Genomic DNA, 22,328 nt, shown 5'->3' on the forward strand with positions numbered 1-22,328 from the left:
GATACAACTGATTCTCTGCACTGCCCCCTTAGTAACTTTTGGTCTTACCACCACCCGCAGCATCTTCTTGATCCAGTCATTGAGATGAGAGTTTTTAACAACTGCTTTGACCTCTATGGGGTGTTGTCCTTGCTTCATTGGAATAATGATGTAGGGTACAGATCGTGTAGTTTCAGGCCCAACGTTGACTTCCTGACGATACTTTCTACGTTTAGATGCTGAACTGCACACAGCTGACTCTGGCGTCTCAATCAGATCCAAACGCACCTTTAAAACGACATGAGGAGAAAGATCGAGAAAGTGACTGAGGAGGTATGTGTAGCCGATCAAAGATGAAGATATGGTTACATTTGAAGAAATGTAATGCTTTACATTGTTTCCTAGAGAGTGATGGAATGTAACTAAGTACATTAACTCAGGTACTGTACTTAGGTATATTTTTGAGATACTTATACTTCATTCTATCTCCATTTAATTTTCATTTTCCGTCACAATTTGTATATCAGTCCAGTCTCATAGGTTCTGGCCTAAAATATAGTAAAAGAATAGCCCAGACTTACAGTGACAGGATCAGGGCTGTAGTTGTGGAGGATCGCCTTGATTTCTATCTGCTCTCCTCGGACAGCTGAGTAGGGCAGTCTGAGATCAATGAAGAAATCCTTCCGGACAATTGCCTCTAATGGTTCGCCAACACATATACCTTAAAGATGACAGAGATATAAAGAGTGATGAAAAGAGAAGGAAAAATAAAAGGTGTGGTGTAGGGCTGCAGCTATCGAATATTTTTAGAATCGAGTATTCTACCGATTATCCCATCGATTAATCGAGTAATCTTATAAAAAATAATTTTGCATTATTAAACAATAATACCAAATAATAACGTAACGAAAATGACAGGCCTGTTGAATAGACCAAGCTATTGGCTTTTATTCCTGAAAAAAAAACATACAGGTATTTATTCCAACTATTCCTAACACCAGGAGTAAAGGTGTGTGTTTGTTTATGTGTGCACCCGTGCGTGAGCGAGAGTGAGACAGACGAGAGGTGTGTGTGGGGGGGAATCTACAGCGACATCAGGCTACAGCCTCCGCAAATACCATACGCCCTAACTAGCGATGCTAGGCTCTGTTATATAAGCTAACATCAATGTTTACGTTAGCTTGTGTTGGCGACGCTTGGTGAGCTGGTGTTAACAGCAGGATGCTTTCGGTTCAGATGTGGAATCATTGTTGACGTGCTGTTGTGGTACTCCAGTTCTACTTTGCAGTAGACACATTGCACTTTGTCATCTTCTTTTTTAAGTGTGAAATGATTCCCAAACTTCGGACATTCTCTGACTTTTACGGACGGTTTCTTGGCTCTCCGCCATCGCCCTAACTCAATTCTGAATGTAGCGGTGTATGTCCGCAATTACAGTCCGTGTGGAAAAATGATCCCTGAGCTAAGCAGGCCACATAACGCGGGTGATAGGAATTAAACGAAGCCTCGAGGCAGAGATTTTGCCTCGACCATCTTTTGTAATTGAATTATTTGAGTTAAACGAGTAATCGTTGCAGCCCTAGTGTGGTGTGGGAGAAAGGTTTTAATCAGTAGCCCCATTCACACTGCCCCCTCAGTGCGAGCCTTCACTGCGGCTACTGAATCCTCACCGTTAGTTCGTGACAGACTAATTCCAGTGAACTGCCAGGTTGTGATTGAGTCTTTCAAAGGAAAACGTTTCTCAAATGTTGTTGTGTAACTGAAACAAAAGAAAGAGTTGGCAAAATTAAATGCACGATATGTAATTTCTGTCACTAAGGGTCTCTCTATTAAAACAAAACAAAAGACGTTTGCACAGTGTTGGGGAAGGCAAGAAGGAATGGGTAGGCAGATAAGCTGCTCAGCTGGTCAGAGCCGACCAACACTGGAGGAGAGAGTTGGGTGCAGTGCTAGAGCTTTGGGAGGAATAAACACCCGGAGATACACTGGATCCTGTTATGATCTGGAGTAGGCCTGCACGATATGAGGAAAATCTGCGATGTGCGATAACACTATTCAGTATTGCGATGACGATATAACTTGCGATAAATAAACAAACATTGAAGTTTGCATATTAATAACTATACAGTTAATGCGTCTCTCCTGAATCCATATTAAGTCCATATAGCAGTGTGACAGAGGAGCTCCGTCACTAATTGTGGGCAGCGCATATCCACACACATGGCATATTTCTCTGTGGTGTCGCTGGCTGCAAGCAGCACACACACACACCCGCCCGACACACGGCTCGCCGACACACACACACCCGCCTGACACACGGATCTCCGACACACACACACACACACACCCGCCCGACACACGGCTCGCCGACACACACACACCCGCCTGACAGACGGATCTCCGACACACACACACGCGCCCGACACAGCTCTCTGTCCCGTTCACGTCGGAGTTAAAAACATCCCGTAATTCATTCCCTTAACTGTTTAGTAGCGTGATCAAGGGTGCACACTTGTTCGTCCTACTATGTCCTGGATACATACATACATACTCACACAATCAGCACACACTCAGTGCTGTTTCTTTTCACCACAAGGTGTTCGTCGACCCTTTTCAACGCTTTTCTCTCCTCCCTCAGCCATCATAACCCGGCAATCACCACCAAACTTATGCCAATTAATTTTGCTAACGGCAAGCTGGGGCTTCATCTGATTGGCCCTTGCATCCAGGGCTCCATCTGATAGGCTAAATGTTGGCATGCTCACGGTGCATGCATGGCGCATGGAAACAAAATTATTTTTCTTATTCATCGCGTGTCAGGCAGTCTTTTGCATTATGTTTATCGCGCATGTTCATATCAGGATGACGATGAAAATTTGATTTATCGGGCAGCCCTATTCTGGAGCTGCTTAGAGGAGAACATTTGCTCCTGTTCATCAACTTGACTGCAGCAGCAATCTGTGGAGGTGACATCCAACAGACACTCAAATCAGCGTCCATGTTCTGTAATGCTGACTGCCGACTGGTGCTGAAAGAAAAATATTATTTACATCATGACTGTAACATTACAGCGAGGAAGGTGGGAAACAAGGGGGAGAACCAGAGTCTCTGGTGAGTGCTAAGTTTAGTGAAAGGTTAACCTGAATTCACACACCGATACACATATCCTCAGCGTGTTGTGTTACTTACTAGCTTAAGGCTAATGTACAGTCAAGGAATAAAGAATTTGGGGGCTAGTAAACACTTGCCTGAGTAACACGAATACACACAACTGATCCCATGGTTAAAATTGCATGATTAATGGCTCCCTGCTGGTGAACAAACCAATAAACAACCACCAATGCTGATGAAAATCTATCTGAATGTTCACAGAAGAGGTAATTTAGTCATGTTTGCTGATTTCCATATCACAGAATGGGCAACCAAATAAAATGCACTGTTAGCTTTAGTGAACTTGTGCATTTGGGGGGTAGGTTTGAACATTGTTGGAAACATTCTAGTCATTTTGACATTTTAATACAGAAATGTTTCATCATTGTGTCTTCAAATGATAGTGGCGTAATTACAGTTTTTTCCAGTTGCTAACACACTAAAATGACATGCATAGCACACATATTTAAACTGACATACAGAGAGCAAACCCTCTTCTCAAGTCTCCAAAACTTTAAACACATTTTCTGCTTTACACACTTTTTGCAATTCAAAATGGCACTTTTTAAATGCACTAAACAAGGTTCTCTGCATAAGACACAACAATCTGACATAAAGTCACATGTTTGCCATTTCAAAACACTGCCATTTAAAATGACACCACATTAGCTAACTGGCCACTACATGTGGCACCTGGCCAAACAATTGTTACCGTAATTGTTACCACTTCAATCAGGCAGTCAGCACTAAAAGACCACAGGTGAGCTTTTTTTTTCCCCCCAACAACAATGGAAGATGTTGCAGAGAGAGGAAGAGAAGAGGGAGGGTGAGAATGAGAGGGGGAGGAAGAGTAAGAGGTAGAGCTGGTAGAGGAGGTCATGGCCAAAGAAGACAACAACTTTCAAATGAAATCAGAGCAACCTTAGTTGATCATGTCATCAACCATGGGCTGAGACTGCGAGAGGCTGGAGAGAGAATGTTGTACTGACTTGTTTGCAGAAAAATAAAAAAATAAATATTTCAGTAGTATGTGTAATATTTCTGTGCATGTAAATAATCTGAAGAATTCGCTACAGTTTGAACTATGTTAGTATTATGGCAAAGCTAAAGATGAGAGTGCTTTTCATTATGCCCAACAGTGTGTAGTTCGTTAGACAAAAATCTGTAATATGAATGAAGTGTTTGCCATCTGGTGCAAACGTTTGATTTTGATAATGCTATATGTCGTTTTGGTTGCAGTGCTTCATTTTGCAGGATATATGAGGTATTTTGCAGTTTGGGTGTGTGGTTTTTTGAATTGTGTTAAGTATTTTGATAAAACCACCCTAGTTTGCAAGATTGTGTTTTAGCAATCGGAAAAAACTGTAATGTGCCTACAGATTTCAGTTATCTCACCAGTTTGGTGTGTGTGGAGGGCAAGCAGGCAGTTTGATATCTGACCACAGCCAACTTTCAGGAAACTGGGTGCGAATATTCATGTCCTCACTGTCGTAACTGTTGTCATCTTCTTCACCTATAGTGTCATTGAAAAGATTATGATATTACATTGGAAGGCAGTGATTATTTTCTAACTCGCAGTATGACCCATGGGTAGAAACCACCCTCCCTCTGTCCCTTGTCCCCGTCTCTTACTTCGTGCCAGTTTGAGGTTTTCCTCATGTCTGTCAGCTAGCTGGCTTTCCATCTCCTTGCAGCAGTACAGGAAGGCGTCGACACAGGCTGCACCGTCCACAATGTACTCACTGCGTGTCTCACAGGTGTATGAAAGGGGAGTTTTCTTCATGCCATCCAAACAACACTCACGCTGCATTTGGTCTCCAAATTTAGTCACTAGAGAGAAAGACGGTTGTGGGGAGAGACAGAGCATTTATTTTCTCTCCGCCTGATTACTTGGACTCTCCTCTCACCTGTCTCCGCAAGACTTCCTTTAAATGCTAAGTGGTCCATAATTAGGCTGCCAAGCTCCTGACCAGGTCCGCCAAAGGATCTCATGTCACAGCAGTCCTTATGTCTTTACACTGGCTGCCTATCAAATTCATTTTAAGATCTGTGTAATCACATTTAGAGCCTTGCACACTCAGACACCTGCCATATTAAATAGCTACAGCTGTCATATAGCCAAATTAGGATTCTGAGGTCCTCTGATGGGTCTGTGAACTGTTCCTTGCTCCTGGCTTCTCCTATTGGACCTGCACTCTGTAGACACAGCTTTAAAAATCAGCCTTGCTTTTTCATTATTGTTTTTTTTTGTGTGTGTTGCCTGCTGTTTTTAGCTGATTGTTTGCTTTTAATGTCTTTTACTCTGTCTTTTTTTTGCTTTTTGTTTTTTGTATTTCTTTTTGTGTAGTACTTTGTTCTTGAAAAGTGCTGTATAAAACATTATTATTATTATTATCTTTATCATTATTATTATTACGGCCTGAGAACTCACTTTATGACATTCAATGCTTGTTTTCTACACATCATACATTACAACAATACATGCAAGCAGGGGCGCTGCCAGGGACTTTGGGCCCCATGAAAAGAAATGTAATTGGGCCCTTGTATAGGCGGGCAAAAAAAATGTGGCGTTGTTTATGCATTTTAATGATATTTTTTACTTTCATTCCCATATTTGTGAAAAGAACAACATGACAGTAACTTGGTTACTGCTCACTGTCAAATTAAACTGCAGCCTAATGGTAGGTCAATTTTCTAACACAATTTAACCATCCAAATGTGAAAAACAGAACAACATATTAATTTATTAATTATACTCTGCCTCATTGATCACCATGATCTTAAAGTTGGAATTATTCTCATCCTCAGTTCTTGGCTTTCCTGGCCCCCTTTTAACCCTCTGAAAATGATGGTGGATCATCTGGCATTAACATAACTGTCTTCTGAAGGACGTCATGGGCTCAGTTTTCAAGATTTGTTTGAGCCATGAGTATCATAGAAATATTGAAATTGAAATGAATCTGCTGATACCAAACATGTCATGCTAGCTTACTAGGAAAGGTCCACGACCTCAATGTGAAATGATTACTTATAATAATAACATTCAGTCACCACTTAATGAGAGATGAGATGAGGATGAGGAACTTGATTCATGGCTGTCTGACTGCCTTCAGTCTTTCCAAGTGCTGATATTATTATTAGCTTAAACTGCTCAAACTGTGTTAGCTGTGAACTGTACTCACCTTTCTTTTGAAAGAAATGCGTGAGGAGTTGTCTTCCCTTTCCTTGCTTTCTTTCCCTTTCTGCCTTTTCCTTTTGTTTAAGGCTCCCTGATTTTGCTTTCTTGGGGAAAGACATGTCTTGATAAGCAGCAGCCGTTCCACTCCTTAAAGTGAAACTCTTGCCAAAAAGCAACCAAGGCTTTATTTGTGATTGAATATGAGTGAGACCTTCGTGTAAAAGCATAATTATGACGAAAGAGGCACTTTTAAGATTTACCGTAGTTTCGTTTTCAGGCAAGCTATTTTTCAATGGAGTGCATGGGGCACTGGCACGCTAGCTTCAAAATCTCTGTAAAACACTAAGAAGGCTCGACACAACATGAAACTTTGCTCGTAGTATCACCAGAGTCTCCACACATGAACACGAGCATTGAGAACATTGTTTGTGTACGCGGAGTTTACTATGAAGAAGGTTTTTTGAACTACTCACCGTAGGAGCTGGATCTCCGGCGGCGCCATCATGGCAGACAAAAAGTGACGATCCCCAAGTACGACCTATCACATATCTCGCGTCCTGGGCTAGCCAGCTAAACTGTCCACAGGCGGCTCTTATTTAGCTTTTGTCGGCGGGCGCTACTAGCCTTGGATATATTTTCTTTTTCTGCTTCGTCGGTCACACCAGATTGAACCCAGGGCTTTCGTTGCCCTCGACAGCTTGGTCACCACTGTCCTTGACGCCCCACCACGGTAGTTCGAGCACCGAGCATTAGCACCAGCTAACTGCCTCTACTCCCTGCCTGCACACCAGCTCGTGAGGAATGGAGGCTAAAACCCCTCACACCAGAGGGCACGGAGGCTCTGGGGCCAGACTCTGTCATTGCGGGAATAAGATATCGAGTAAGGATCCACACCAGGTCTGCTCGAGCTGCCTGGGGCTGGAACACGCCCGGCTAGCTTTCGACGTCCCCAGCTCGTGTCAGTGCTGTGCGGTGTTCACCGTCAAGAGTCTCCGCAGACGGCTAGCCCGCTAAGCTAGTTTGTCTGGACATGACCCCTATCTCCCTTCCGACGGAGCCAGAGAACAGACGGAGGTCGCTGCAGTGGCGACACCGGAGGCTAGCGCCAGCTAGGGCTCCCAGCTCGATCTAGCCACGGTTCCCCCGCAGGAGGAAGATGTCCTTGAGCTGGACTATGGGGACGATGAAGATGGCGCCTTGGAACTCATATCAGAGGATGAAGAAGAGGATGATATCTTCATCACTCCGGCCCGGACTGCGCAGCCCGCGGCCTCCGACGCCTCTCGGGATGTAGATGAGAGTAGCACACCAGCTTCTCCCTTCCCCAGCTTGGACATGTTGGACGTGTGCAAACGCAGCACTGCCCGGCTGGCCATCCCCGCCCCGCTGTCATAGCTGAGACCACCAGATCCCGCTATGAGGGGAAGAAATTGCCCCCTCTTGGCCAAGAGTGCGACGAAGCAACCTCTCCCCGTCTTCTCAAAGCTGCTGGATGATGTGGCACACTCATGGATAGACTGCCCTTACAGCAGCAGGAGCCTGATTTCCGGAGCCTCGTCCCTCGACTGTGTAGTGATGGAGAGCCTGGGTCTGCTCCGCATGCCGCCGTTGGAGCCACTCGTTGTCGGCACCTTCACCCCCAGCTGTCAGAGGTGTCCTCCCAGAGCCCTAGCCTGCCATCCAAGTCTGACCATTTTCAGTTAGCTCTGAATGAAAAGGCTTACAAGGCGGCAGCGCTTTTGGCCAGAGCATTCAATGTCCTCTCCCTGCTCATGGCTTATCAGGCTGAGTTATGCAAGGACCCAAACTCAGGACCCAGCCACATGGGAAGAGATACTGGTCATCACCGACCTGTGTCTCCGTGTCCAATGCTGCGCAGTCCAGGCCACGGGAAGAGCAATGGGGACTATGGTTCTGCAGGAATGAGCGCGGTGGCTCAACCTCGCCAACCTGTCCGACAGTGAGAAGGACGACATCCTGGACATGCCCATTGTCCCGGAGGGGATTTTTGGTTCCGTGATGACCTCGATGCAACGGCTGTGTGAAGCCAAAAAGAAGGAGGACAAAGCTCGCCAGCTCTGCCTCCCTCGGAAGCCCCCAGCTCCCTCTCCGCCTGCACAGCGCAAAACTTTCGCACAGGCTGCTTACCAAGGTTTGCGGTTTAAAGTACCTAAACTGTCAAAGCCCCAGCATGCCCCACCTTCCCTGCCCGGTCGGGCCAGCTGGTACAAGAAACCCCAGGCCCCGGCTGCAGCTCCACGCAAGCTGCCCCAACCAGGCCAGGAAGAAGAAGAGGGTGACCTGACCGCCCCTCTCTCCACTGGTGATGCAGCTGGAAGTTACCCGTTCTCCAGCTTCACCTGTTTGGCTTTTGAGCGTGCACCCAGGGGGGCCCCCCACGCCCCATCTCCCAGCTTCCACAGACTGTGCCAGAGCGAGCCGGGAGAGATGGACATTTGATGGCAGAGGGTTCAGCGGTTCCCCCTTTCTCATGTTCAAAAGCATGCACACACATACACACGTTTCACAAAGACAATAAAATCTGTCCCGCTGCCGCATCCAGGCCGAGTGTCGAGGGCACAGCTAATAACAAAAGCCAAAACTATCTAATTAAGCAGCGCGGTGGCGACATCCACTGTCCCTCCTCGGAGGAAAGCTGCGGTCTTTCCCGGGGCAGGGGCTGTGAGGTACCCGCTGCTGCGCTGTCCTCCCGGGCAAAAGTGCACAGCGTCACTCGGGGGCCGTATCACTATTCCACCAAGAATGCGAGAGATGGGCCGCGCTTGCAGCTCCACCTTTGGTGTTAAGGATGATCTTGAGGGGATACAGGCTGCAGTTTGCCGCTGTCCCTCCGCGATTTGCCGGTATAATTCACTCCCAGGCTCAGGGAGGGTCAGCTTGCGTTTTAGAGGAGGAAATCTTCTCACTGTTAAACAAAGGAGCAATTTGTGTCATCCCTCCCACACAGTGTCAGAGCGGGTTTTACTCCAGGTATTTTCTGGTCCCCAAACGGGGGGGCGGTATTCGCCCTATCCTGGATCTACGTGCTCTGAACAAATATCTCAGGAAATACAAGTTCAGGATGCTCACGCATGCATCCCTGCTGCGTCCTGTGTGACAGAACGATTGGTTCACTTCTGTCGATCTGAAAGACGCGTATTTCCACACCCCAATCTATGCTCCACACAGAAAGTATCTGAGATTCACTGTTGGCACAGTCGGAGCAGGAAGCCAGGGCGCACACGCGTATTCTCATACGACACCTATTCAATCTGGGTTTCATGATAAACGCGGAAGAGAGCATGCTGTCTCCAGCACAGGACATAATCTTTCTGGGATTATCCCTGGACTCTGTGACTTTCACAGCACGCCTCTTTGCAAAATGAGTGAAAACTTTCAGGGCATGACTTGTGCTTTTTCATCCAGGCAAATCTGTTCAATTCAGATTGTGTCTTCGATTACTCGGGCCTCTGCCATTCTCGTACTCCATCTCGGTCGCCTCCACGTGAGGAAATTCCAACTTTGGGTGGCCTCATACGGGCTGGATCCTGTGTGTTATGGCGCACGGAGAGTGCTGGTCACACCGGGGTACGCCAGGGCGCTGCGCCACTGGCGAGACACGTCCTTTCTGACACACGGGGTGCCCATGGGCTCCGTCCTGTGCAGAAAGGTGGTCACTACGGACGCGAGCCTGACAGGTTGGGGCGGAATTCACAAGGGACGGTCTGTGAGGGGCCACTGGAGTGTGAACCTCCAGCATTTTCACATACATTTTCTGGAACTTTCAGTGGTGTCCCTCTCCCTGAAACATTTCCTTCCGTCTCTCATGGGTCATCATGTCCTGGTGAGGACGACGACGGTGGCGTACATCAACCGTCAGGGGGGGTTATGCTCCCGTCAGTTGCACATGCTGGCACGCAAACTGATCCTGTGGAGCTGTGGTCGTCTCCTCTCCCTGAGAGCGACGCACGTCCTGTTAGCCCTGAACATGAGCGCGGACCTGTTGTCCAGGGGCTCTTCCCGGGGGATGTAAGGATGATTTTGAAGTCCAACCCGGCTTCTGTACCTAAGGTGGTGGGCTCATGTTCTCCTATTGACCTTGTGGCTTTTGCTGCTTCACCAGAAGACCAGCGGTCGCATGCGTTGTGTCCAGTCTGTGCAGTGCGCACTTACATGGATAGGACAAAGGGCTTCAGGAGGAGCGATCAGCTATTCGTCTCCTGGGCTAATCCTCATAGGGGAAAACCTATTACAAACACGCACCTATCCCACTAGGTGGTAGAGGTGATTGCTTTGGCCTATACAAGTCAGGGTTTGCAGCCACCTGTGGGCCTGCAAGTCGCTCGACTCGGGGCTTGGCTGCATCCTTAGCCTTATTCAGGGGAGTTTCTGTTCATGACATCTGTGCTGCATCGAGTTGGTCCTCGCCTCTCACTTTTTTTCCGTTTCTATATGCTGGACGTCTCCGCTCCGTGTGTGGCATGCGCGGTTTTGCTGTCCTGATTGGAACAGAGTACTTTCCCTGTGGGTTGGTGGACGCTAGATAGCTTGTCTGGCAATACGGGAGCTATTACTCAGAGAACTGGGGCTATGTAAATAACCTAAAGTTTCAGCTCACTTGTATCTTTTCAATAATATGGCACTGGAAAGAAATTCTTGGGGTAGTCAAAACATTTCTAGAGAGAGAGCATGGACTGTGAGGTAGAAGATGACTGAATATGTGGTTATTGGCTAGTTTAGAGCCATGGTTCTTACCTAAGGTGGATGTAATGTTCATTATTGTGTTGGATCGTTTCCTCCTGCTCCCGGTGGGGGTCGGACATTTCAATTCTGGAAACACAACAGAGACTAGTTCTTAAACAGAACCCAACAAGTTTATACCCAGACTTTTTGCATAGTATAGTTGATGTGATGCTCTTAAATGTCCAGTGTGTAGAATGTTATCAGGATCTATAGGCAGAAATGGAATATGATATTTAGAATCACGTTTTCACTTGTTTCTTGGGAAAACTACAACTTGTGTGCTTCCAGGATGAACGGACTCCTAGATAACATCCACAAGGACAACTTGATACTTAAGGGTAACACTAATAAAATAACAGCTTCAAAATCATGTTGATTGTACGGTGTCTCTGTCTCAGCCACTCCACCTCCCTATCACTTGTTTCTGCACTATGTAGCTTCAGTGAGAGGGTCGGATCACAGCATTACATACATATTTACTTCAAGATACAAGTTTGAGGTAACGTCAGAGTTACCTCCCACATTCCGGCCAGTACACTGCTGTCAGCTCCAGGGAATGGCTGGCCCTAGGTGTCAAGTGATTTGATGGTGGGTCCAGGGAGTTGAGAAGATAGAGTTGGATAATAATCAAATTCTTTAAAAACGTGTAGTCTATGGATTACAGATCTTTTGGCTTGTTGCCTGGGGATGGCAAGCTCATCAACAATCACCCTCGGGGTAGTCTGGACCTCTTTTAGCGATAAGTAAAGAGGCATTTTCTGAATTTATAAATACTCTGCCAGTAAATTTGGCAGGCTGGGAGACAGTCACCTTCCCACATGTTTGGAAGGGGAGTTGTGAGGCGAGGGGTATTCAGTTGGTTGCTGAATCCTTATCACATGTAGCTGAATCCTACACACTGGACCTTTATAATCAAATTAGGTCATTGATCTGGTTGTTCACCTGGACCTAGTGTGGGTAGGAAGAAAAATGGATGTGCACACCCAGTGTTTCCCCTATATGCACCTAGCAGCGGCAGACCGCCACTGCTGGAATATGACCGCCAGTGCTGATTTTTTTTTTTTTTCTTTTTTTTTAACGAGCAGAGAGGAGAGGTGGAGAGTGGGCTCAGTCTTGTCTTTTTAGAAACTATCGTTATATCATTTTGCACTATGGACGCTTCATATCCAGGTCAATTACACACCTGTTTGAAACGATTTATGAAAATAAATCACAAACCACAGTGGGCCACCTATAGAGTCTATTTAGCCTGTTACACTGTTTCTTACAGCTGTTAGAATAATGTTTAATATAACTATTTCGGCCGCCAGTATCCGTTGTTCTATTGTCATATTATGCTTGGCAACTATCATTGTAATTGTCTCTATACCGTTACCGGTTGATGCAGGTGATGCGCCGCGCTAAACTCCGCTATTCCGTGCAGTGCCATGCCGTGCTGCGCCGTCTCTCAGCATACACCACAACGGAGATAACGTTAGCGTCACGTTTGGAGAAGGTGCAACATGAAACTTTGAGTTTACTTGATAATGTCAGCACAACGATTTTAACAAGCACCGGGTTGATGTCAACCATGAAGCAAGCAACACTGATCACGGATTCAGGATTATCATTCGGGCTAGATGGATTTGTGCTGAGTTCACATGTAAGGACTCTGACTTTGAGTGGCAGTCCAGTGTACTTTTTCTAGTAGGAGGTCGGAAAATTCCTACTGTCTTGAACACAGCATTACTATGTGCGAGGGCCACTGTGACGTGCAAAAACTGTCAATCTCAAGTAACTGACAGATTACTTCACAGAGGCACAGACCTTTTGGATTGTTCTAGTATTTGTGTTATGTGAGTTAACTGTATATGGTTGGTTGTAGGGGTGGGACGATACGGGTAACTCACGATTCGATACTGTGACGATATTTGGCCCACTATAATGATAATATCACGATACACGATATCTGCAATATTCGATATATTGCAAGAAATTTCATCAACGATATATCACAATATGTGACTGAAAAAGAAAAACGTCTATGCATCTATTGCATTTATTTTATTTTATTTTCTATAAATTTAATATGCCTTGATGTGTCCAGGTTGACCCAAAGCACTTTAATGTTCCCACTTCCCAGGTACTGGATTGGTGAACATAACTCTGCACATAATTGGTTGCATACTGAAATGTGCCCAATATTTCATTTAATTTTTATGTTATTCCCCCCCCCCGATGACGGTGATAACGACCGCACCAGTATTCTCCCGTCATCTGTCTCGTAAAAGCCAAAGTGGGTCCACACTTTAGAGTGGAAACTTGCAGGTGGGTCTTTGATTTGTTTTTCGTTGTTCGTATCTTCCGCCATTCTTGCATCTGTTCTTCTTCCGTTGGTAACTCGTCTTCTTCACTGGCCGCTGCTTACGCCTACTTTACCCTCATTTAGGGGATTAGCGCCCCAACAAACAGGACAGGAGAGATTAAGTACTGACGGTGACAACGGGGTAAATCCATAATGTGTGTTGTAATAAAATATCGATATTTGCTGTCAGTATATCGATTATTTATTGCGACAGAGAGCACAACAATATATTGCAATATCACTTTTTTTTCCCACCTCTAGTTGGTTGTTAATATATATATTTTTTTAATTATTGTCAATAATTGTCTTAAAGATCATACTTTTATTGTGTTCAATGAAAGTGTATTTTCCTAAAGCTTGATACACCTCATATGTAAGCTAGACAGACATTTCCCCTGCTCCTTACTGTGCACAAATGTACTGTTATGTACTTGAGCCTAAAGAGCCTCTATGGTGCCGGCAGACACATAGAAACCTCCCAGCAGGGTGCACTTTGCACTTTGATTTTGCACGTGGGCGAACACTCACCTCCACAGCTACAACTCCATCCTAGGGGAAACACTGACACCTCATTTGTTGAAATTGCAGTACATTGTGTTTTTGCAACATTTACATATGTTAATTCAGAAAATTTAAAAAGCTATTGTCATAACACCCCCTACAAAATGGTCAGTTCATTATCTCACTTAACTCCTGCTGGTCATTTTTGGTGTGTGAGTTACAGGGGCCATTCTATAGCACCTCTATGAATTTAATTTCCATAAGTGTTATGGTGTGGGCACAGTGCCAAATATTAAATTAGACAGCCACCAGAGCGCCACCTAGTGGCGGATCGGTAAACCCTTTGTCAGCTGTCCTTAGGAGGGCACTGACAATAAATGTACAAAGTTTCGTGTTAATTCGATGAACCGTTGTGGAGATATAAAATACTTCAATTTAAAGAGCGCCACCTTGTGGTCATCGCCTAAAATTTTGCACAGGGGCTCTTGTGGAAGTAGTAACCTGAGTTTCTTGTCATTAGACCACACCAATGTGGAGATATGCAACACTTGCTGTTTTGAACCAAATCTGCAGGAAGCTATTATTTAATAACTTTAAAATTAATTGTCCTATTAAAAGTCTTTTGATAACTTTTTGTCAGGAGGGTCCACAGATGCTGTGTGCCAAGGAAGTAGGTTTTCGACATTTTGAGAATTTGCAGCAAAAAAAAAAAGGAGGCGGAAATGGCCGTGGCCTATACCACGAGACTCAGCACAATTCACTGAACGTGTGGATATAAGGTTTTTGAATGTGTGGAAAAGTATATGGTAGTTATTAGCCAAAACGCACTTTCCTTAATAACAACCCCACCTAGTGGTGGAAATTCAGGACAACAATAGATTATAACATTTTCGCCAGGTTTGACTTATATTCCAAGTTTGGTGAGTTTTGGTGTATGTTCAGGCAGTGAAAAATACGATCATTTGGGACAAAGAAAAAAAAAATGAATCATTTGAAAAACAAAAGGGTCCTTGTAGGTTCCCTGCTCGGGCCCTAATAATTCAACACCTACTTCTCCTTACAAGTTATATTTCAAAGCCTAGAGAGTGGTCTGTTCAGTGGAGGGAAGGGACAAGTCACCTTGTCTGAATGGAGTCCCAGAGGCCCTGTTCGACTCAAACATCAGCCCAGCATCGTAGAATACACTCATAGCGTCTCTTCCCCCACCTGGTGTGCAGCCTGTATCGGACTTCTCTACAATGTCCCACACCTGAGCAAAGAAACAGAAAAGGACAGCAAATAGAGTTACCCTACAAACAGACACATCTGTAAACTCACATGATGGTTTTGATATGAATTTAGAAACATTTATAAAATGCCTTTTTCTGAGTGAGGCGATGCTTGTTGTTTAGGATGTAGACGCCTTTGTCAACTGCAACCAGTCCCACTGTGGCCTCTGGGTCTCCTGTGACCTTCAGAGGAAACATCTTGCCAGGTTCATACGATGGAGTAGGTCTGGCTGGTTCCAGCTTCAACTAGATGTGAAGGGGAGACAATGAATGAGACATGCAATTTCTAAATTGTTAAAAGAAGATTTATGCGTAGAACCTACATATGTCCAAGAAAAATAACTTTATCGTGCATCAGTGTATCGAATGCTCAAACCTGGCTACATCAGTGTGTCTCACCGAGCCCATGCAGGAGTCCTTGACATCCACCCAAACAGAGTCTGATACCACTTCGTTGTCATCTGTGTGGTAGTAGGCTATGATGCGGAATGATGGCAGCATTTCTTTGGTAATGAGAACCATCAGGAGATTGATTACTTGGCCTCTTCGGCGGTATCTGCCTTTTTTCACCAGCTGACCTCTGCTCAGGATCTGGGGACAGCAGATTACACATCAGTCCCTTACCAATATTAGCATATCTATATAATCACCTGCTGAAAGCAACACAAACACTCCTGCATGTGCACAAGCACACGCATATACAAATATTTGAACATGTCTCACCAAGTATGTGATGTCTTGATGTAACTGCTCTAAGTAAAGGTTGACTTTCAGGTTGTCTCCTAATGCCAACACACTCGCATCCACACCTGCAAAAGTGACATGTTGCTATGAGTGCTAGACACTGAAAAGATCGAGTGCATGGCACATACCGTACTTTGCCACTGCCACCACCATCACAACTTTTTATTATCTGCTGTCATTTCAGGATGTCCCTCACCTATGTGGATGTAGTTGTTGCTGCCAGAGGTATATGGGAGAGCTGTCAGGGATGCTGATGCTTGCCTCTCAGGTGTGATTTTAGGATCTTTGGTCCTTGCCTGCAATCATGGACACACACAGGAAAGCATGCACAAAGAGTTAAATGAAGTCTCAAGTCTTTCCTGTCGTAACGAAGCCTTGACTGGTGTAACTTAGCCAACAAATAAAAGACTGGAATAACAAAATAACAAAAAAATGTATAACCTGACAAGAAATTATACTCATTTTCACAGTTGCTTAACAAAGTACAACAAAAAGCTGGTCATCGTTGCCAAATGCTAAATGTCAGTGCTGTATTAGATGTATTTGTTTTATTTAAATTGAGGTAAGGCAATTAAAATGAACATCTATTAGGCTGCATTCAGATCAAATCCTGCAGTGCGACACACCACAGTGTTGTGCAGCAGTGTGAGAGTGTCTCCATGGTGGTCTGTGTGTGTGACGTGTTGTTAACTTTTACCATCCCCGTGATCTGTTTGCCAAGACTAAGTTGTTACATTTTTATGCTACCCTTTGAGTGATCATCTGTCCACAATGGATCAAAAATAATAATAAACAACCAGGATGTTAGGCAGATCCTTAATGTATTACTAAATAGCATGCCTTGCTACTGACCTTTTCTGCTCTGCTTATTATCTCTATTCATGCTTCATGCCAGAGTAGGTCAAGCTTGCCACTGTTAAGGTGATCGTCCACATCGAAATGTGAAAAAAAAAGTGTTTTAAACCGGTGCACAATGCCAAACTGAGCGAATACACATGACATTTGATTGCCAACTTTTGTGAATGGCCACTGCAACGTGACGTTGGGCTGCGTTTCTGCACAAGTTGAATCTGTTTAAATTTTTTCGCCGCAGCCAGCTAGGGCTTCAACAATTAGTCGACGTAATCAATTACGTCGACAATAAAAATTTGTCGACACGAAATTGATGTGTCGTATTTATCATTATTATTATTTATCATCATAAAAAAAGAGAGATTTGAGCCAGAGAAAATCGCTTTAGCACTGCTACTAGAATGCGCACCACAGTGTGGCATAGAAGAAGAAGACGGTTCCGTAGAAGAAGAAGAATATGAATGATGGCGAACATGTTGAGGAGAGCAGGAAAGCGAAACCAAACACGTCCAAAGTTTGGGAACATTTTCGGGTGGTAACCTCCCATCTTCAATATATGACATTAAATTTACGTGTGACTCTGTAGTAGAGTTCAGATCGAGCCAAAAAACATCAAACTCGACTCGACCCTGTGCACGTTGAGTCCTGGCCCGGCCCGGCCTCAGTAACGAGTAATCTACCGCGTAAATATTTCCATACAAGTAATCAGATTAAAGTTACTTACTCAAGTCACTGTGCGTTACTATTATTTTGTCATTTTCCTCAGTAAAAATATATATTTTTGCTTTTTTCTTGCGTCTCGAGGAGTGATGTCACGTGTGCGAAAAGTCACGTTTTAAGCACGAGGAGAACTCATGTGTAACACCACGCAGCGACAACACAACAATGGAGGGAGGAGAGAGATTTGCCCTTTTGTAGCTGGAAATACAATCATTATTTTGAGTTATTTAAAAAAAAAAATAGCCTACAAACCTACAAGCAAATCAAACTGAAATGGATTTGCATTTTTTAGACATATTCATCCATTAGTGTGCAACCAAAAAGTGATTTATTAAAGTTCATAGTTATTAAAAATGCAACGGATCTCGAATGACAACAAGTGTGGTTGTGCTGCCCCAAGTGTCATCAGACAAGAGGCCAGCTGGAGACAAGCTCTTTAATACATTCATTGGCTTATAATGTGTACAGATGTGAAGGGTGGCCAGTAAAATGATTCTAAAAAAATAAGTCAAATTTGCAAATAAGAGGTTTCTGTCTGACAGCAGTGATATCAGTAATAATTCATGTGTAGGATATTAAGACAGTAAACAGTAATAATATAAACTGGATAAAACACTGAATAGTAAACCTCCACTTAATGCAATGATTTATAACATAATAATTCATTTGTAAGATATGTAATCAATTAAAAACTGTAATAATTAGTATTAATTAGTTCAGTTGACATATTAAAAATCCAGTTGTGTTTTCAAATGCATGTTTCATGGGTTTTTAATTTGCTCTGAGAATATGAGGTAAAGTCAAAGTAGAAACAGATGCTGCCAAAATAATCATGACTAATCGACTAATCGTAAAAATAATCGATAGATTAGTCGACAACCAAAATAATCATTAGTTGCAGCCCTACAGCCAGCTATGTTTTTTTTCTTTTTCTTTTTTTTTGAACTCCCTGCGGTCACCACTGTTTTCACTGGATCACCAGTTTTTGTGTGAACGTAACGTAGGCATAACCTCAAACTAAAACACAAGTAGAGTGAAGAATGGCACTGACTGCAGTGATAAACCTGCATTTGATATATCACTTAAAGCTGCGTTATTAGATTTTTGGCCACCAGGGGGCAGAAAAAAGAATATACAGAGCATCCCCTACACTGTGTCACTCACTGACAACATCTTCCGAAAACTGACAGACTGGTTGTGAAAACCAAAATTCACTTTTGTTTTAGTTTTGTTTTGGTATCCACTGACTTTTATATATTTCCTATATCTTGTATTTTGACTCAAAGGAACACTATGTAGTTTTAGAGAAGAAATTTTAGCTTTAAATTTTAAAATATTTAAATATTTGGTGACTTAATACATAAATATTTACAGGTAATAATACAAACTCTGTTTTTTTTTCTTTCCATAACTAAATAAAGATTCTCAGAACACTGGTTGAAGCTGGAATGGTGGCAGGACAGAACCATCTTTCTGAACCACAACAATCAGCTAAGGAAACTAACAAATTGCAGTGGAACCACTGCCTGATTTCATCTCTACAAACTAATATCAAAAACGCTGATTAAGGTTTAAGCTTCCACTTGCCAATGGAGGATAACGCAAAAAGACAAACAATGTTACTGACTCACAGTGATTGTAAGGCTGTTAATGTTTTCCTCCGTAGAGATGGTAAGCTTAACCATGCCATTGTCAGCAGTGGAACCCTCCATCTGGGCTCCATCGACCGCTACTAGAATACCTTTTGCAGGACTGTCATCAGGATTCACGACTTCAACCTGCCATCAGAGATACAAACAGATGAGCTATCAGAGTGCCTTTGCATCATAATGAAAATACATGAAAACATTGCACTAATCAATTAGAGTTATTAAAGGAGCATTAAACAGCATGTCACTAATACACTTTTGAAGTTATACAGTTTACAAAGAGTGACTGTACTTCAGTATAGTGGAATCTTTTCTGTAAAGGATCTTTTGTCAGTGTAGAAATGTAGCTATACTTTTTGCTGTCAGTTATGTAAATGTGAATAAGTACTTTACCACAACAGTAAAGGGCATTCCTGGTTTGAAGTATCTGGCTGTTTTCCTTAAGTGGATAGTATACGGTGAGGTGACTATCTGGATACCTCTTGACTCCGCCTCCACCATTTCACTACCTGTGTGTTGATGCAGAAACACAAACACGTTCACACACAAACTGATGATGCAAAATGACATCCTTATATTGAAAAAGTTACACTTTTGTCTCTTCCTCTTGTTTTTGTAAGGGAAATTTTACACCCATTGAATTTGTATGAATCACATCTGACTAAACACCCCCGAACACACATTCTCTCTCTCTTACCGCTCTCCGTCAACACACTGACAGATACATATATGGAGCTCCCAACCAGGTCGAGGATGTTTTCGAAGGTCTCTGTGATGTGCTCTCGCTTCAGGGTGACCTGCCCATCACCTTTTGCAATCTAATGTGATATGATACAAAAAAGTGCCTTGTGAACACCTGCAGGTACTTTAATTAAGGTGTGAATTCCTCGCTCATTCTGAACGGCAGGTACAATAAAATTATCAATTGTAAATAGGAATGTAACAATTTAAAGAAAATAACTAAATCTTAGACATTAATCATGTTTCAAGAGTCTTGCAGATTTTGTTGCACAGAGCTCCCAATCAGCTGGCAAAAGTGTATGTAACGACTCACCTGCACTCTCTGAAGAGAACCTGGAAAGCTCCTTTTGGTACCATCTTGAACAACCCCAAATACCACGTACGCCACCCCATTCACCTCTTCACCAAAAGTATACCTAAGACCACAACAACGTTTTTAAGCCAACAACGAAGTAAAACAGGACAATCAAAAACACAAAACAGACTAAAAGAGCCCCAACAATCTCTGAATGACAGCTTCTATTTTCTCCCCCAGTTAATCTACCAGTCAAACCTGATCTTTTGAGCCACAAAATAAAAACCTTCACATACGTAGCTCTGATGTTGACGGTGAGCTCTGGACTGTCCACGTAGAAGAAGGACCTTACAGGTGTCAGCTTCACCTCAAAACTGGGCAGCACTGAACATTTTAGAAAGTTTTATTGCATTCTCAATAAAGATGAAAGTATATAAATATAGAAGGTTTGGGGGAAAAAAAAGCAGTACAGGTAATGAGGGACTTACCATATTCTCTGACTTCGAACTCTGCAGAGAAGCTCTGCTGTGGGACGTTGGAGAACTTGGCCACCACCTTCCACAGTCCGAAACTAAAACACAGACACACATAGAAAGCATATTCCAGTAATCAAGTAATTAATTCAAATATTCATAACATTTTGAGACTGAAGGTGACACATGACTCAGACTTCAGATTTCATGAAGTTAATTACATCTTACTCGATTGAGCTTGAAAGCAATTGTTTAATTATCCCATAGAAAGCAGTAACTACAGAAACAGTGAAGTCTAGAAGGGGTTAATATTGTCAGGTTGGCCAGCAAACTGTACAATAGATAGAATGGTTGTACATTTATTGTAAGCCTTTTAAGTCTGATCATTTCAGTATATAGACGTATTTATTTAAACATGCCTGTCGGTCAATTTAGAATTAAAGTTTATATCTAACAAGAGACGCTCTAGATTAATCTATGTACCTATCGAGCTTATACACTTTAGTTTCTTTCTTTAGAATTTCTGAATTCTGAATTCTGAAGATTGTGTGTCTATGGATGAACGCTTACATTATCTAGTTTGTAAGTCTGGCCCTATTAAGATACAGCTTAGCCAACAAACATTTGCCTTCAATAATGCTAGCTAGATAGCACTCCCTTTTATATCCAGTGTAGGCTAAAAATTTAGCTAGCTGTGCTTATGATTTGTCATTTCATTACAACTATACATTTTCTTATATTATCTCAGCTAAACAAGCGAGATAGTGTAAGGATTGTAACACTTTGGTTCACTGAAATGTGCACAAGGTTCCCTTTATGCCTTGGAGAAATAGTTATACTACAGTGGGACATGTCCCACCCACTTTTAGAAGAAAATGCATCAGTCCATTCACTCTGAGTTCTTTTCAGAGCACTGCCAGTTCTTATAGAATCCATATCAAATGGGAAAATTGACAAATGAATGAAATTGCCTACCACGCTTTCACAGCTACCTTGTACCTTGGCAGATTGACACATTGCATGAAAATGAATTGTTTAAAAGAGTTTACATTGCATGATTTTAAATGATTTAAGGTATTGTTACCAGTTTTCAATTTGTGACTTTGTGCGCGTGTGTGTGTGTGTGTCATCATCGCAAAATGTAGTCCTGGTGACATCTATTGTTGCTGGGACTATCACAGAAGCAGTTAGTATTTTGCCAGGTGTTCATATGTCTGTCTTTCTGTCGACAGATTTTTGTCAGTGAAATAGTCATGAGACCTCAATGGTCTGATGAAAATCAAGTCAAAATGAAGGCAGAGTTAAAAACAGCAGGCGACTCACCTGACAACTTCACCAAGTTTGAATCCATCAGAATGGATCCCCGATTTCAGAGTGACTGCATCACGTGGTAAAATGATGCCTTCAGGGGTCTAGAAACAAACAATATTGAGCCACCATCAACAGTGACCTCTGCCAGTTTACAGATTAATTTAGCAAAGTAATGTTTTTAATTTGTAGCTCAACCACTAGAGGGAGGCATGCATTTATTATTGTAGTGAGTGGGAGGACAGGTGTCTCTGAATATACACACCAAAGCTAACATTGACACACGGCGTGCCACATGTGTTTCTGTTTTTCTGGTAATTTGTAGGCAAGTGACCCACTATTAAGCAGTTGTGGTGTCATCTCATTATGAGGCTTTTTGCTTA

At 43.2% G+C, this 22,328-nt stretch overlaps 1 protein-coding gene across 1 annotated transcript in view; it reads right to left on the reverse strand.

The window, feature by feature from the left end:
* Positions 1 to 22,328, reverse strand: part of LOC115576905 (complement C3-like) — a 47,056-nt gene that overhangs the window by 22,779 nt on the left and 1,949 nt on the right. Inside the window, exons 5-22 of the mRNA XM_030409535.1 lie at positions 21,961 to 22,049; positions 20,653 to 20,735; positions 20,461 to 20,548; positions 20,183 to 20,285; positions 19,826 to 19,946; positions 19,522 to 19,637; positions 19,111 to 19,257; positions 16,104 to 16,203; positions 15,887 to 15,972; positions 15,563 to 15,754; positions 15,254 to 15,409; positions 15,015 to 15,144; positions 11,063 to 11,137; positions 4,762 to 4,959; positions 4,525 to 4,642; positions 1,650 to 1,738; positions 561 to 700; positions 49 to 267 (exon numbers count right to left, since the gene is read on the reverse strand). Of these exons, the coding sequence (XP_030265395.1) occupies positions 49 to 267; positions 561 to 700; positions 1,650 to 1,738; positions 4,525 to 4,642; positions 4,762 to 4,959; positions 11,063 to 11,137; positions 15,015 to 15,144; positions 15,254 to 15,409; positions 15,563 to 15,754; positions 15,887 to 15,972; positions 16,104 to 16,203; positions 19,111 to 19,257; positions 19,522 to 19,637; positions 19,826 to 19,946; positions 20,183 to 20,285; positions 20,461 to 20,548; positions 20,653 to 20,735; positions 21,961 to 22,049 (2,250 nt within the window). The remainder of the gene's footprint in view (positions 1 to 48; positions 268 to 560; positions 701 to 1,649; positions 1,739 to 4,524; positions 4,643 to 4,761; positions 4,960 to 11,062; positions 11,138 to 15,014; positions 15,145 to 15,253; positions 15,410 to 15,562; positions 15,755 to 15,886; positions 15,973 to 16,103; positions 16,204 to 19,110; positions 19,258 to 19,521; positions 19,638 to 19,825; positions 19,947 to 20,182; positions 20,286 to 20,460; positions 20,549 to 20,652; positions 20,736 to 21,960; positions 22,050 to 22,328) is intronic.

This window comes from Sparus aurata, chromosome 24, assembly GCF_900880675.1.
Source record: "Sparus aurata chromosome 24, fSpaAur1.1, whole genome shotgun sequence".
NCBI classification, from domain to species: domain Eukaryota; kingdom Metazoa; phylum Chordata; class Actinopteri; order Spariformes; family Sparidae; genus Sparus; species Sparus aurata.